The 14,623-nt window shown below is 41.9% G+C and overlaps 1 protein-coding gene across 1 annotated transcript in view; it reads left to right on the top strand.

Moving 5' to 3' along the window:
• Pak2 (p21 (RAC1) activated kinase 2) overlaps positions 1 to 12,299 on the top strand; it is a 58,752-nt gene extending 46,453 nt beyond the window's left edge. Inside the window, exons 12-15 of the mRNA XM_051149760.1 lie at positions 3,909 to 4,008; positions 6,392 to 6,588; positions 9,541 to 9,678; positions 10,928 to 12,299. Coding sequence (XP_051005717.1) covers positions 3,909 to 4,008; positions 6,392 to 6,588; positions 9,541 to 9,678; positions 10,928 to 11,014 — 522 coding nt within the window. The 3' untranslated portion in view covers positions 11,015 to 12,299. The remainder of the gene's footprint in view (positions 1 to 3,908; positions 4,009 to 6,391; positions 6,589 to 9,540; positions 9,679 to 10,927) is intronic.
• Positions 12,300 to 14,623: the final 2,324 nt, after the last annotated feature.

Genomic DNA, 14,623 nt, shown 5'->3' with positions numbered 1-14,623 from the left:
GTTTGTTTGTTTTTAGAGACAATGTTTCTCTGTGTAGTCTTGTCTGTCCTGAATTCACTTTGTAGACCAGGCTGGCCTCAAACTCACAGAAATCCACCTGCCTCTGCCTCCCAGAGTGCTGGGATTACAGGCGTGTACCACCACACCCAGCTAAATCAAGTTTAATTTCTTTTTTATTTATGAATTTATTAATTTTATGTACATAGTGCTCTATTTGCTTATACACCTGCACTCCAGAAGAGGGCATCAGATCACATTATAGATGGCTGTGAGCCACCATGTGGTTGCTGGGAATTGAACTCAGGACCTCTGGAAGAGCAGCCAGTGCTCTTAACCTCTGAGCCATCTCTCTCTAGCCCCTCTGTGTACTTCTTGAATACTTTTTTGGGAAGTTTTTCCTCTATCATTTCATCACATAAGAGCTTCAGTCCTGCTTGGCACAGAGGTGTGTAGGGAGATCTATAAACTTGATGCCAGCCAGGAGTGCATAGTGAATCTGAGACCCTGTCTTCAATAAAAACAAAAGAACTTTAGCCCTTTACTTCCTGTGGAAGATAATTTAGGAAGAAGACATGGTCCTGTGAAGTACAGAAGTAACAGGCAGACTTTAGCAGCATGATGGTAATAGTTTCTATCATCCACATAGGACACTTTGCAAAGTAAAATGTGGTTCCATTGAAAATGTATGATTCAGGGGCTGGACAGATATCTCAGAGGTTAGGAGCGCTTGCTGTTCTTCCAAAGGTTCTGAGTTCAATTCTCAGCAACCACTTGGTAGCTCACAGCCATCTATAATGAGATCTAGTGTCCTCTTCTGGCTTGCAGTTGTTACATGCAGGAGAACATTGTATACATAATAAATAAATCTTTAAAAAAAACTATTTAAAAAAAATGTTGACTCAGTAGTGGAGACTAGAACCAGTGTGACAAACAAGATATATTTGCTTAATATCTGTGCATCGCCCTATAGTAAAGAACATTGAAGGCTAAAGAAACTAGTTATTTTCTTATGTAATTTTACATGTTTTATTACATTTTTATTTGCATGTGTATGTATAAGTGTGGCCATATGCATACCATGACACACATACAGGGACGTCACAGGGAAACTTGTGGGAAGTTTGTTCTCTCCTTGCACCATGTGTGTCTGGGGAATTGAACTCGATCTTTAGGTTTGGCAGCAGGAAGCCCATACTGCTGAGCCACCTCACCAGAATACACTTAAATTTACTAATGAGTGTCTGGACTATGTTTGCTTAAGCCAGTAGAATTTTGCCAGTATGCTAAGTATAGACAAAAACCAAGTGCTTCCTTTATCTGTATCTTTTTCCACAGCTAAAACTTGGCTTAGTGATTTGCTTATTGCCATAGGAAGTGATTCTGCTTTGCTGCATTATAGAAGTCATGGTTACAAGGAACGAAACTGTAAAAGGTCATAGGACACACATGATCTTAGTCAAAGGCTGAGAAGTGCTGAGCTCACAGCTCCCTGAGATTTGGCTTTAGCTCTTAGCAACTCTACAATAATGCAAATGAGAATTGGAACCACTGTACATATGAGTCTTTCTTTTTCAGCTTATATTCAAAGTAATTAAAAAGAGCCGGGCATGGTAGCACACACCTGTAATCCCAGCACTCAGGAGGCAGAGGCAGGTGGATCTCTATTAGTTCGAGGCCAGCCTGGTCTACAAAGCAAGTCCAGGACAAAAGGCTACACAGAGGAAATCCGTGGGGGTCAGGGAGAGATTTTTTTGTTGTTATAAATGGTGTACAGATTTTGTTCCACTCTAATGAGACTAAATTAAAAAAAAAATAACTGACTTCTCAGGTTTACTACTTACAGTCTCCTCTTATATTTAAGAATATTGAACCAAACAGTTTTGTTTTGAAGGCGTGTCTGTGTGTGTGTGTGTGTGTGTGTGTGTGTGTGTGTGTGTGGTTTTTATGCATTTATGTCTGTATACTATGTGTATGCAGTGCCTTAGGGGGCCAGAGGAGGGCATTGGAGTCTCCTTGGACTGGAGTTAACAGCTGTGAGCCACTGTGAACACAGGTACTCTGGAAAGTAGCTAGTGCTCTTAGTTCTGAACCGTTTCTCCAGTCCTCCTAAAATCTCACATCTTTTTTACTCAATGCTTTCTGGTGCGAGGCATGAGGGGAAAGTTACTCTTTTTTTTTTTTTTTTAAGAATTATATTTTTATTATGTATACAATGTTCTGCCTGCATGTGTGCCTGCCCGCCAGAAGAAGACACCAGATCTCATTATAGATGGTTGTGAGCCACCATGTGGTTGCTGGGAATTGAACTCGGGGCCTTTGGAAAAGCAGCCGGTGCTCTTAACCTCTGAGCCATCTCTCCAGCCCAGAAAGTTACTCTTTTATATTTCCAGCTCTTTATTTTGTTTTTGTGGGGTTGGTACTGAACCCCAGAGGCTCATATTCTAGTGCTGTGCCAATGAGCTCCCCCCCCCCCCCCAGCCTGCTTCTTTTCTCAGATGTGGATATAGTCTGATAGGAAATCCACTGTGAAAATATGAGGATCCCAACTTATACCACATTGAAGCCCAGAACCAAGCTACCCAAATCTTCTTACCTATTCTTTCCATGGCTTACATCAATTAGATTTTGAAGTATCTCAGGTTCTAGTAGGAATAATCAGAAATTCATTCTTGGTGGGTCTGTGTACCTCTTGCTGGCCTCACAAAAATGCTCCTTCCTCTGCCTTCTCAGTGCTGAGATTAAAGGTGTGCACCCACTGTATGCCTGGTCACAGGTCCACTTAAGGTTGAGATAATTTCTAAATAAACCTGTGTATGCCTGCCACGTGCAGTGTAGCTTTAGGCAGTTAAACCTGAGAAGGCCTAGAAGTTAAATAGGCCCAGTGATTGTTTTATAAGTGAATCCACTAAAAACAAAGTTTTGAAAATTAGTGGGAAGTGGAGCTCAGAAAGATGGCTCAGTGGTTAAGAATGCTTCTAGCTCTTGCAGAGGACCATAGTTTGGTTCCCAGCACCCACATCTGGTGACTTTCAGCTGTCTGTAACTCCCAACTCCAAGGGATCCCATTTCCTTTTTTGACCTACAAAAGCACTAAACTCATGCTTCCCACACATAATTAAAATTAAAATGTTTTTTAAAAATCAGTGGGAGCAACAAACAATCTCCAGGTACCATGGCTTGTACTGTATTTCTAGTACTTTGTGAGACTGAAACAACAGGATTACTGGGAGCTCCAAGCCTGAGGTACAGAAAAAAACCTGCCTTCCCCCAAAGTAAGCAGAGACCAAGGACATAATTGAGGCATTATTTAATAAGCCTAGCATAGTAGCCCCGCCCCTCACCCCCACCCCCATCATCCCAGCACTGTGCAAGTTGAGGCAGGAGGATCAGGAGTTATCCTCTGCTACACAATAGAGGTCAGACAGTAAAAGAAAATATTTGTTTTGACACTTATTTTGGTTTTTGTTGTTGTTGGGATTTTTTGTTCTGGTGGGTTTTTTGTTTGTTTTTGTTTTGTTTGGTTTGATTTGGTTTTTTGATACAGGTTTCTCTGTGTAGCCTTGGCTGTCCTAGCATTCTCTCTGTACAGACAAGGCTGGCCTCGAATTCACAAAGATCTACCTGCCTCTGCATCATGAGTCGTGGGCCTAAAACTACCACTGAACTCTCCAGTCTCCTTCCTCAACTTCCCAGTGTAGAGATTACAGACATGTTGCATCATGCCCTGCCAAAGTTGTGGCTTTGTTTGGTTTTCTTAACTTTGCAGATGAGAAGATATCTTTTCTCTAAAAATGTTGAATCCTGAAGGGTCTGCTAGTAGTCAGAGCAGCACTCGGGCCATTGTAGCTGTATGTGACCTCTTTTAGACTTGTTGGACTGTTTCATCGATAGGTGTTTTCTCTGTTCAGTGTTTACAGGCGTTGGAGTTCTTACATGCTAATCAAGTGATCCACAGAGACATCAAAAGTGACAACGTGCTCTTGGGAATGGAAGGCTCCGTTAAACTTAGTGAGTAACAGTGAAATGATGTTCTATTACCATATCTGATGGTCAGTGAAGGGTGGGTTGCTGGTTAAACATGCATAGTGAACTGGGCAACTTGTGTTCACAACAAATCTGTTACTATTCAGTGACCATTTTGAGCAAGTTACTTGATCTTCTTTTGTGTTTTTTTGCAGATGTACAATAAGGAAAATACTAATATTGGTAATTACTTTTGGAGATTAAAGTAAAGCAAAGTAATAGGCAGAGGACTGCTCTCTGGGAACCTGGATACTGGTTCTGCTTTATAGGAGAGTTGGGACTGGTGTGGAGTATTTTTCTCAATCTGCTCCTTCACCCTCTTAGAATTTTGTAGAGATAGTCTGTCTAATCAGAGGAAGACTGTATGACCTTGACCTCAGGGGTGACATGGAAAGAATCCTCTCCTTAAGATCTTATCTGTCAGATACAGGAAGACCATGAAACAGCCAGACTTTTATCCTCTGGGGCCATAACCCTACAGTGCTGTGAAGTAATCAGCAAGACCTAAGAGTTCTCAATTTCAAATTTCAAGTCAAGAGCCAGGTATGGTGGCACAGGCCCGTAATCCCAGCACTCAGGAGGTGGATCACTGCGAGTTTGAGGCCAGCCTGGACTACAAAGAGAGTACAGGGCACAAAGAGAAACCCTGTCTCAAAAAACAAAACAAAGAAAGAAAAGAAAAACAAATATTTCAATTGATAAATGTACTAAAATGAGAAGATAAAAATAGTTTTGGGGGGCCTATGCCTATAATTCCAATACTCAAGAAGCTGAGGCAGAAGGATTGCTGCTAATCTGAGGTCAGCAGTATTAGACCCTGTCTTCACGAAGGCAGAAGTCAGGTGTGGTGGCACGTGTTTTTAATTCCAGTGAGTTCAAAGCCAATCTCATCTTCAGAAAAAGAAAATAAAGTTTTAAAAAACAAGTTAATGAAATAAAATAAACCAAAGAGCTTATTGATACTATTTATAAATACTTATAAATAGTAAATGTATTATTAAAGTCTAGGGGCTACAATGCCACTTGCTAACAGCTTACATAAGGAGTCATTGGATACCAGATAGACTAGTAGCACATACCTGTAATCCTGCACTCAGAAGGTTAAGTTAGGTTGCTCAAGAGTTCAAGGTAGTTCTTTTTAGAGTATTGCTTTTGTTGTTATTGTTTTTGTTTTGAAACACGGTATAACTCACTGGGTAGTTTTGGCTGCTATGCACTCAATATGTAAACCTGGCTAGCCTGAGATTCACCTGCCTCTCCTTCCCTATCAGTCTTTGGGACTAAAGACATGTTCTACCACTCCTGGCCTGCAGGGTCATTTTTTACTACATCTTGAGTTCAAAGACAGCCTAGGCTACATGAAACCCTGTCAGAATAAAATCTAAAAAATAAGGAGGGCTAGAGAGATGGCTCAGAGGTTAAGAGCACTCATTGACTGCTCTTCCAGAGATCCTAAGTACAATTCCCGGCAACCACATGGTGGCTCGTAACTATCTATAATGTGATCTGATGCCCTCTTCTGGCTTACAGGTGTACATGTAGACAGAGCACTGTGTACATCATAATAAATAAATAAATCTTTTTTTTTAACTGTAAAGATGCATCATAAGCAATTTCTTAAAAAGTAGTCAATTAAGGAGTTAGATAGATTTAACAGCAGAAGGAAAGAAAAAGTTGTAACTTCCCTTCCCAGTTTGTTTAGCATCAGGCACTACAATAGGCCTTGTGTGAGTGTAAATGAGACAGTTGCAGTAAGTGTGGCCTTCTGCTAAGTTGGATACATAGTGAGCTTTGGTTAAATGTAAGCTCCTGCTGGCCATGTGGTTCAGCCAGTAAAGGTGTGTACTATCAACACTAACAACCTGAATCAGTTCCCAGAACCCATGCAGTGAAAAAAAATAAACTTTTAAAGATTGTCCTCTAAACTCACACATACACCCTACATACACAAAATAAATGTTAAAAGAAGGCATTAAAAAACACCAACCAACCAAAAAAAGAAAGAATACAATTTCCATGTTCTGAACACTGCCAGGTTGAACACTGCATTAGAGCTGGACATGGTGGCGCACACCTTTGATCCCAGCACTCAGGAGGAAGAGGCAGGCGGATCCCTGTCAGTTCAAGGCCATCTTGGTCTACAGTGCAAGTCCAGGACAGCCAAGGTTACACAGAGAAACCCTGTCTTGAAAAACCAAAAATAATAACAATAATAATAATAATAATAATAAACTCACCATGCTTGGCTGTGCTTTCACACTCTACCAAGAAGAGGGTGAGTGACTGAAGTGCAGCCACATCTGTTGCACTGAACATGATGGAGGCATCCACTGAAGCCATTAACCTGGTGCTTTGCTTTATTCTGTAGCTGATTTTGGCTTCTGTGCCCAGATCACCCCTGAGCAGAGCAAACGCAGTACTATGGTTGGAACACCATACTGGATGGCACCAGAGGTGGTTACACGGAAAGCCTATGGCCCCAAAGTTGACATATGGTCTCTGGGCATCATGGCTATTGAGATGGTTGAAGGAGAGCCTCCATACCTCAATGAAAATCCTTTACGGGTAAGACCAATAAAGCACTAACCTTACTGTAAGAAAATAGTTTGCTTTCTTCTTTAAAAAAAAAAAAAAATGTTTTGCACATATGCATGCCACAGCACATGTGTGGAGGTCAGAGGACAACTTGTAGGGATGGGTTTCTCCCCTTTGCTGTGTGGGTCCTAAGATTTAACTCAAATTGTCAGGCTTGGCAGCAAGTGCCTTTTCCACAAGCCATCACTCAGGACCAAAAAAAAAAAAAAAAAATACTTTTCTTCAAAACGTATTTTGCACTTGGTTATGTCAGCCATTGTACAAGAATTTAGAATATGGTTGGTGAAATCTAATCTCTTTCTCTGTATCTAAAAATTGTATTGTTTCCGAGTTACAGAGTAGATAGTTGAAAAGTTTGTAGATTTGGGATAGTGAGTTATATAGATTTTTGTTTGTTTTGGTTTTGTTTTGTTTTTTGAGACAGGGTCTCTCTGTGTAGCCTTGGCTGTCCTGGACTCACTGTGTACACCAGGCTGGCCTTGAACTCACAGCGATCCGCCTGACTCTGCCTCCTGAGTGCTGGGATTAGAGGCATGGGCCACCACGCCCAGCACATTGTGTTTTTATTTTCTCACTGTATATCCTGGTCGAAACCCCTCTCCCCCCAGTCCCACCTCCCAGAACTATGGTTTTGTGTATGTAAATGTAATCACCTTTCTACAGAAGTGCCCTAAATAGGGGTTTGGGGTTTTGTTGTTGTTATTTTCTTTTTGTTATAGTGTGTGTGGGTGCTTTGTAGCTGAAGATGACCTTGAATTTCTTATTCTCCTGCCTCTGTCTCCCAAGTACTGGAAATACAGATGTGTACCACTACCACTCAGTTTTATATGTTGCTGAGAACTGAAACCATGGCATTGTGCATGCTAAGCAAGCATTCCATCGATTGAGCCACAAACCAGGCCATTAGGTGTCTTTCCCTTTCCCTACACATTAAGGTACCCTGTGTAGAGCAAGGTTACCACCAGTAAACCCTGGCCCCTATGTTCCAGGACAGTGGACAGGTTAGATCTCTGAGATAAGATGCCCAAATGGTAATGTTGAGGCGTGTATCACACAGAAGAGTGGACTGTGTATTCCAGCAGCTGAGGGGGTGAGAGTCTACTGCTCTGCTTTCTTTAAATTTCCTTACAGTAGCTCAAGCCTATCATACAGCACTAAGAGGTTGAGGGAGGTAGATAACCACAAGTTTGAAGCCAGGCTCAGGTACATAGTGAGTACCAGGCCAGCCAGAGCTAAAGACTAAAGATGCTGTCTCAAGAGACAAGGAGGGGGCCTGGAGAGATAGTTTGGCAGGTAAGAGCTCAGACTGCTCTCGCAGAGGACCTGAGTTAGGTTCCTAGCACCCACATGGCAGCTCACAACCATCTGTAACTCTAGCTTCAAGGGATCCAACATCCTCTTGTATACACTGGCACTAGACATACACGTGATATACAGACATACATCCAGACAAAAACAGCCATACATATGAAATAAAATTAATTAAAAACTTAAAAAGAGAGAGATGGGTGAGAGAAGGCATTATTTTCTAGTATGGACCTTGGCTGAGCCACAATGAAAACTGTCCGACTTAGTACTGAAACCAGGAGAGATCCATAGTCCCCCCACCCCCCAAGACAAGGTTTCTCTGTGTAGCCTTGACTGTCTTGGACTCACTTTGTAGTTCAGGCTGGCCTCGAACTCACAGAGATCCTCCTGCCTCTACTTCCCAAGTGCTGGGATTAAAGGCGTGCGCCACCATGCCTGGCCTGTTCACTGATCTTAATGTCAGTCTAGTCATGAGAAATGAAATATACCGAGGAAGAAGAGGAGCCTGCTGGTGGTGACACACATCTTTAGTCTGAGCACTCAGGAAGGCAGAAGCGGGCAGATCTCTGTGAGTTCGAGGCCAGCCTGGTCTATAGAATGAGTCCAGGACAGCCAAGGCTACATAGAAAAACCCCTTTCTTGAGCACCCCCTTAGCGCCCCCCCCCCCAGTGAGAGTAAATGGAGTAGGGAAATCTTTCGTGGTTGTTGGAAGCATTAAGCCTATATGAGGTATTGGGTGGTATTTTTTACCTTATTTGGGTTGTGGGTTTTTCTGGGTTTTGGTTTTGGGGGGGTGTAGAGTTGGAGGGTACTGTGAAGCTCTGCCTGGCCTAAAACTTACTATACATTGGCCAAGTGATTGTCGTGCCTCTGCCTCTGGAATGCTTAAGCAGATGTCAGTTTTAATGGTTTTGCCTTTTGAACACCATACTTTAGCTGCATAGACTGAGGGAACAAGTGATTAGAACTTTCACCACATTCAACCAAGTGAATACTGTGAAGTAAAGTAGGCAAAGTGACATGAGCTGGCAGTGAAGCTCAGTGGCACAAGGCCCTGGGTTCTGTCCCTACTATGCACACCACAGAGGTACACACAAAAGGAAATGATGGACACTGGGCAGGGGGCCTGGGGCTCAGTGTTGTCACAGAGTTGCTGGGTGCTTGGGTGAAAAGGCTGAACTGTGGAATGCATTAGTCATTGCAGTTACTAGTCCTAGTGAAGGGAATGTGTGCCTGTAAGCATTCGTCTGAGGAAGCATCATGGGAGAAGAGGTCAGGGAATGTGTCATGTTTCTCTGTGGCTGCTGATACCACCACAGATCAAGACTGGAATAACATTGGAGACCACAGTGCAAAGAGCTACAGTGATGAGTGAGGAGGAGTCACCTGGACTTAGTACTGAAACAAGGAGAGATCCATAGCCCATCAACAGCATGAGTTAGGAGGTGGGTGGTGCTGGTTTCAAAGAGCAGTGAGGGACCAAAGCCCTTAGCTTCTCTAGTCCCTCAGTTGTGGGGAATAAAAAAGCTGCCACTAGAGAGCACAGAGTGACAGAGGCCAGAGTATGGCACTTGATGCACTGTCGTTTAATTGCCAAAATGTTCTATTTTTAGGCCTTATACCTGATAGCAACAAATGGAACTCCTGAACTTCAGAATCCAGAAAAACTTTCCCCAATATTTCGGGATTTCTTAAATCGGTGTTTGGAAATGGATGTGGAGAAAAGGGGTTCAGCCAAAGAACTGTTACAGGTAAACTTAATGAAGATAACTTTGGGGGGATGGACTTCATAGTGCTGATGTTTCTCTATTCTCTTGCCAAGAGTCTGGCAGCTACTGCATTTTAGACTTTCATTTCTGTGAGGAAAGTTTAAATTTTTAGCTGTGTGAATACATGCGTGTGTGCATACAGACATGCATAGAGGAAACTTGGCAAGAGATGGTTCTCTCCTTCCACCAAGTAGGTCTTGGGGATGGAACACAGATCATCAGACTTGTCAGCAAGTACCTTTATCCTTAAAGTACAACTATCTCCTTGGCCTTTAAAAAAGAATTTTTTTAATTGTATAACTTTTTTTTATCATAGTAGTAAGTTTCTGTAATTAATCAACTCTTGGACCTGTCCAATACTGTCATGAGAATATTTACGGGTCTTAACTCTGAAGAACTATTTTTATTTCATTATTCATTTACTTCTATGAGCCCCACTGGCCTACAGCTCACTTATGTGGTTGAAGATACAGAATGATCTTGAGCCTCCTGCCTGTGCAGTGCTAGGGACTGACCCAGGGCTTTATGCATGGAAGGCAGGCACTCTGTCTTCTGAGCTGTATCTGTGGCCCCTTATGTCTGTAGATGTTATGCAGTTAGAAAAACTTACTAGGGGTTAGTTAAATGGCTCTCTGGGTGAAAGTACTTGCCACCAAGCCTGAATGCCTAAGTCTGATCCCTAGCAAGACACACAGACACACACAGATACACTGTAATTTAAGGAAATAAAAAGGAGCTGGGCATGATGATGCGCACATCTTTAATCCCAGCATTCCAAGGAGCTCTTGAGTTCAAGGTCAGCCAGGACTACACAGAGAAACCTTGTCTCAAAAAACTGAAAAGCAAAGAGGAGGAGGAAAGGGAGTATCTTTTTAGATAGTAGGCAAGGAGACTGCTGCGGGCTGTAGAAGTCATGTGCCGAGTATGAGAATTTAGGAATCAGCCGGGTGGTAGTGGCGTACATCTTTAATCCCAGCACTCGGGAGGCAGGGGCAGGTGGATCTCTGTGAGTTCAAAGCCAGTCTGGTCTACAAAGTGAGTCCAGGACAGCCAAGGCTACACAGAGAAACCTTGTCTCAAAAAAAAAAAAAAAAAAAGAGAGAGAGAGAGAGAGAATTTAGGAATCAGAGTACATGTTCAGTTTATTATATGATGCTCCATAGGTAGTTTGTGGGCTTTAGTTTCTAAATATGCAGTTTTTCTAAGCTTCCTTTCTCCCTTCTGGTTGCAGCATCCCTTCCTGAAACTGGCCAAACCATTGTCTAGCTTGACGCCACTGATCCTGGCAGCTAAAGAAGCAATGAAGAGTAACCGCTAATGTCATCACTGAGGCCTCATATTCTTTTATCCATTTTCTAAGAGAAGTCTTTTAATACATGAAATTGTTACTCTGAAGGGTGTAAAGAGACAGTCTGCATCACATGGAGAAAAGCAAGCAAACTACTATTTTCTAAAGATGACCAAGAAAAAATTGCAGTAAGAAAGTTATGACTTTGAGATGAGCCCCTGCTGTAGGGTCCAAAAGGAGTCATGGACTGCATCGCTAGCCTTACATTTTCCAGCAGACAGCGCTTGACGTTTGCACACACTGTTTTGATGACTCTCACTACAGTAGATCTTGTTTGTTGTCTCCTTTGGGGTATTTTTCATACTTGAATATCAGATTCGAGTTTTTCTGCATATTTCATCTGCTCGTCTTCTCTCTCCATAACCTTCCCTTCCTCCAACCTGTACCTTTGAGTTGTTGCTTTGAGTTTTTCTCATGCCTAAATTCAAGGCAGATGTGATGATAGAAATTATGTAGCTCTTTATATTGGCAAAGGAGCTTGACATGTTTCAACTTTTTATAGAAGTTAGGACAGCTGTTGTACGTGTAGTATTTCAGTTCAGAGCTTAAACTGAAAGGGGCAAAGTATGTGATTTTCTACCTTTTTTAACAAATGTGAAAGAGTCAACTTTAGAATTTCATAGTAGTCAGTTTGACATTTGTTACATGTATAGAAAGAGGACTAATAATCTATATTTATAACTAAATCATTGTTACAGAGAAAAAAAATCCCACTGACTGTATGTTCTTACTATTTTGTCTTTTCTCCCTGTTTCTCCTCACATTTGACTGTAGGAACCAAAGTGATCTGTGCCTGTTAGCTCGGGCTCTGTGACTTTGGTGCCACTCCCTTCCCTGCTGCTCTCTTAGAAATGAGTGTCTGTATATGTTGCAGTTTTAGGTGTCAGTTTTTGATTGAATCAACCCTTATTTCACATGTAGCCCCTCTACCCTCTAGGGCAAGTGATAACCATTGAATTTTCAGAATTTAAAAGTTAAAGACTTTTTATTTAAAAAAAAAGTATTTGGGACCTACAGAAACCAAATGAGATTTGAATCTTGGTGAGTTCTAGGCTACTTGTAATAATGAAATGTCAATATTGTAGAGGTGAAGCTTATGGCAGTAAACTGTAAAGATTCATCTGATCTACATTACTGTCTGTGAGAGATGAAATAGCAAATTACTTGATGGATCATTTGAGGTGTTGGGTACTTTAGTTTTTGTTTTTCCAAATGAGTAGGGTATTCATTGTTTTAAAAAAAGAAAGAAAAGAAAAACTGGAGAAAGAAAATTGCAATGTGTGTATTGATAGTAATACTTTTTATTTTAAAGGTTTAATGAAAGGTCTGCGACCTGTAACATTAGCTGTTAGCTGCCCTCTCTCTTCTCTGCTTCTCCTTATTGCTTTGTTGTTTTGCCTGTGGAGGAGGTATTGTCTGTTCTGTGTTCCTGCAGCCATAGAAAAAAAATGTCTGATTGGTTCAGGCATGTTCCCACCATCCCCTGACAAAGAACTTGACGCAAGCTTGTCATTCTGTACAGGACAGATCATGAGTGAACAAGTTTGCTCTTTGGGGTATTTGGGGAAAGGGGTGGGATTTCATTTCCTGTTGTGCCCATTAAGATAACGGAATAAGAAGAGATCACTAGGGTTTTGATAACAGAAAAAGGTTCTGTGAAATCCAACATCTAGAGCACTTAATGGCCTGTTTTCCATGTGATTTCATTTTCCTTTCAACTATATTTGTCCTTCTACAAGTGTCACTAAATTACAGAAAGAAACTGGTGTATTTCTGGTGGGAAGCTGTGCTGCCTCTTTAGCTCTGGATGTAAGCATTGTTTGTAAACAGTTGTCTGGATAGATTGTGATATGATGCTGCCTACAAAGTAGAAAGCCAGGTGGAGCTGGTTGTCTGATGACTGCTCAAGAAGTCATAGAGACCACGTGGGACACAAGTCGACGCCCCCGCCTTAGGCTGTGACTCCACAAGGGCTTTTTCTTCAACAGAAGCAGTTTGGGGTTCGTATTTACAATTTCTTGGATGGTAATTTGCATGTCCATTGCTGGCAACGGACTTTGTCATTCAAACCTGACTCCGAGGTTAAGGGAGCTGCACTGTTGTTTATTCTCTCCTGACCTGGATAAACTAACCTATAATAGTTAATAGTAATGGTTAATTTTGAGATGTGTCATTTTTAAACAAAATAATCTTTAAAGCAATATAGAATTGTGATTTATTAGTTAATTTTAAATTAAAATGTTGAAATCCTGTTAAAAGACAGTTGTATGAATTGAGATATTTTAAAAAAATAATTTGCTGTGTATTCCCTCTCTTTGTCATCTCAGAGTAAGAATCCCTGTTGGAGCCTCCTTTAGTAGTTCTCTTGTTTCATTAGGGACTGTTACCTGACTGCTTTTATCACCTTACAGACTTGGTGGTGGCCCCAAAGGTGTCCTCTTGTTCTTTGGGCTGTGTTTACAGAACAGCTTACCCTGCCTAGAACAGTAAAAAGTAGAGTGACTGCAGCATACTGCACCGTGACTGCCACAGTTCTGCCTTCATGCAAAGTAGGAACCCTGTTCCCTTCAACATAAAGAATTAAGCTGCTTGACATGTGTCTAGTGACCACCAGTCCTAAACATACTGTGCCTTGACAGGCAGCTTGAAGCTTCTGAGTAGTAGTTCTTTAGGGGCTCATGTGTGTACACTGTGTTCTTGCCAGAATGCTTTTAGACCTTATCAGAACATGGTTAGAGTTAGAAGGCGGATATTTAAATAGTATGCATCTAGTCTTGAATATGAAAATCTTAGAAGCATACTAAGATATATAATCAGTAGATTACCAAAATGTTAATAGGGCCAGTGAGCCCTGTAAGGGCATTTACTGCCGAGCCTGGCCGCTAGAGGTGATCCCTGAGACCCACATGGTGAAAGGGCAGAACCGATTCCTTCAAGTTGTCTTCTGACTTCTATGTACACTCCCAAGCACACTCCCACAGACACACACAGTCTCATAGATAAACAAATTGTTCTTTCTTTTTTGAGACAGGGTTTCACTATACAGGCCTGGTTAGCTTAGAACTCATTTAGATGGGTGGCACATGCCTATAATCCGAGCACTTGGGAGGCAGAGGCAGGTGGATCTCTGTGAGTTTGAGGCCAGCCAAGGCTACACAGAGAGACCTTGTCTCAAAATAAAAATAAATAAACATTTTTGTTTTATTTTTTTCTGACAGAATCTCATAGCACTATACAAAACAGATTGGTTTTCCTGTCACCACTGTTCCTATAATAGGTGTTTAAATGGACTTTCTATGGCATGTGTGTAGGAAAAATCTACACCCTTTCTCCTCTCACCCCCCCACCCCCCCAGACAGGGTCTCTCTGTGTAGCCTTGGCTGTCCTGGACTTGCTTTGTAGACCAAGTGGGCCTCGAACTCACAGCGATCCGCCTGCCTCTGCCTCCCGAGTGCTAGGATTAAAGGCTGCGCCACCACACCCGGCTCCTTTCTCCTCTCTTGTCATTGTATTCATTGAGCGTCAGGCAAAGACGCTGTGTTAGATGATGCTGGAGTTAGGAGGCAGCCTCAAGCACTG

This window comes from Acomys russatus, chromosome 8 (genome assembly GCF_903995435.1).
Source record: "Acomys russatus chromosome 8, mAcoRus1.1, whole genome shotgun sequence".
Classification (NCBI taxonomy): Eukaryota; Metazoa; Chordata; class Mammalia; order Rodentia; family Muridae; genus Acomys; species Acomys russatus.
This window is presented reverse-complemented; position numbering and strand designations above follow the sequence as displayed.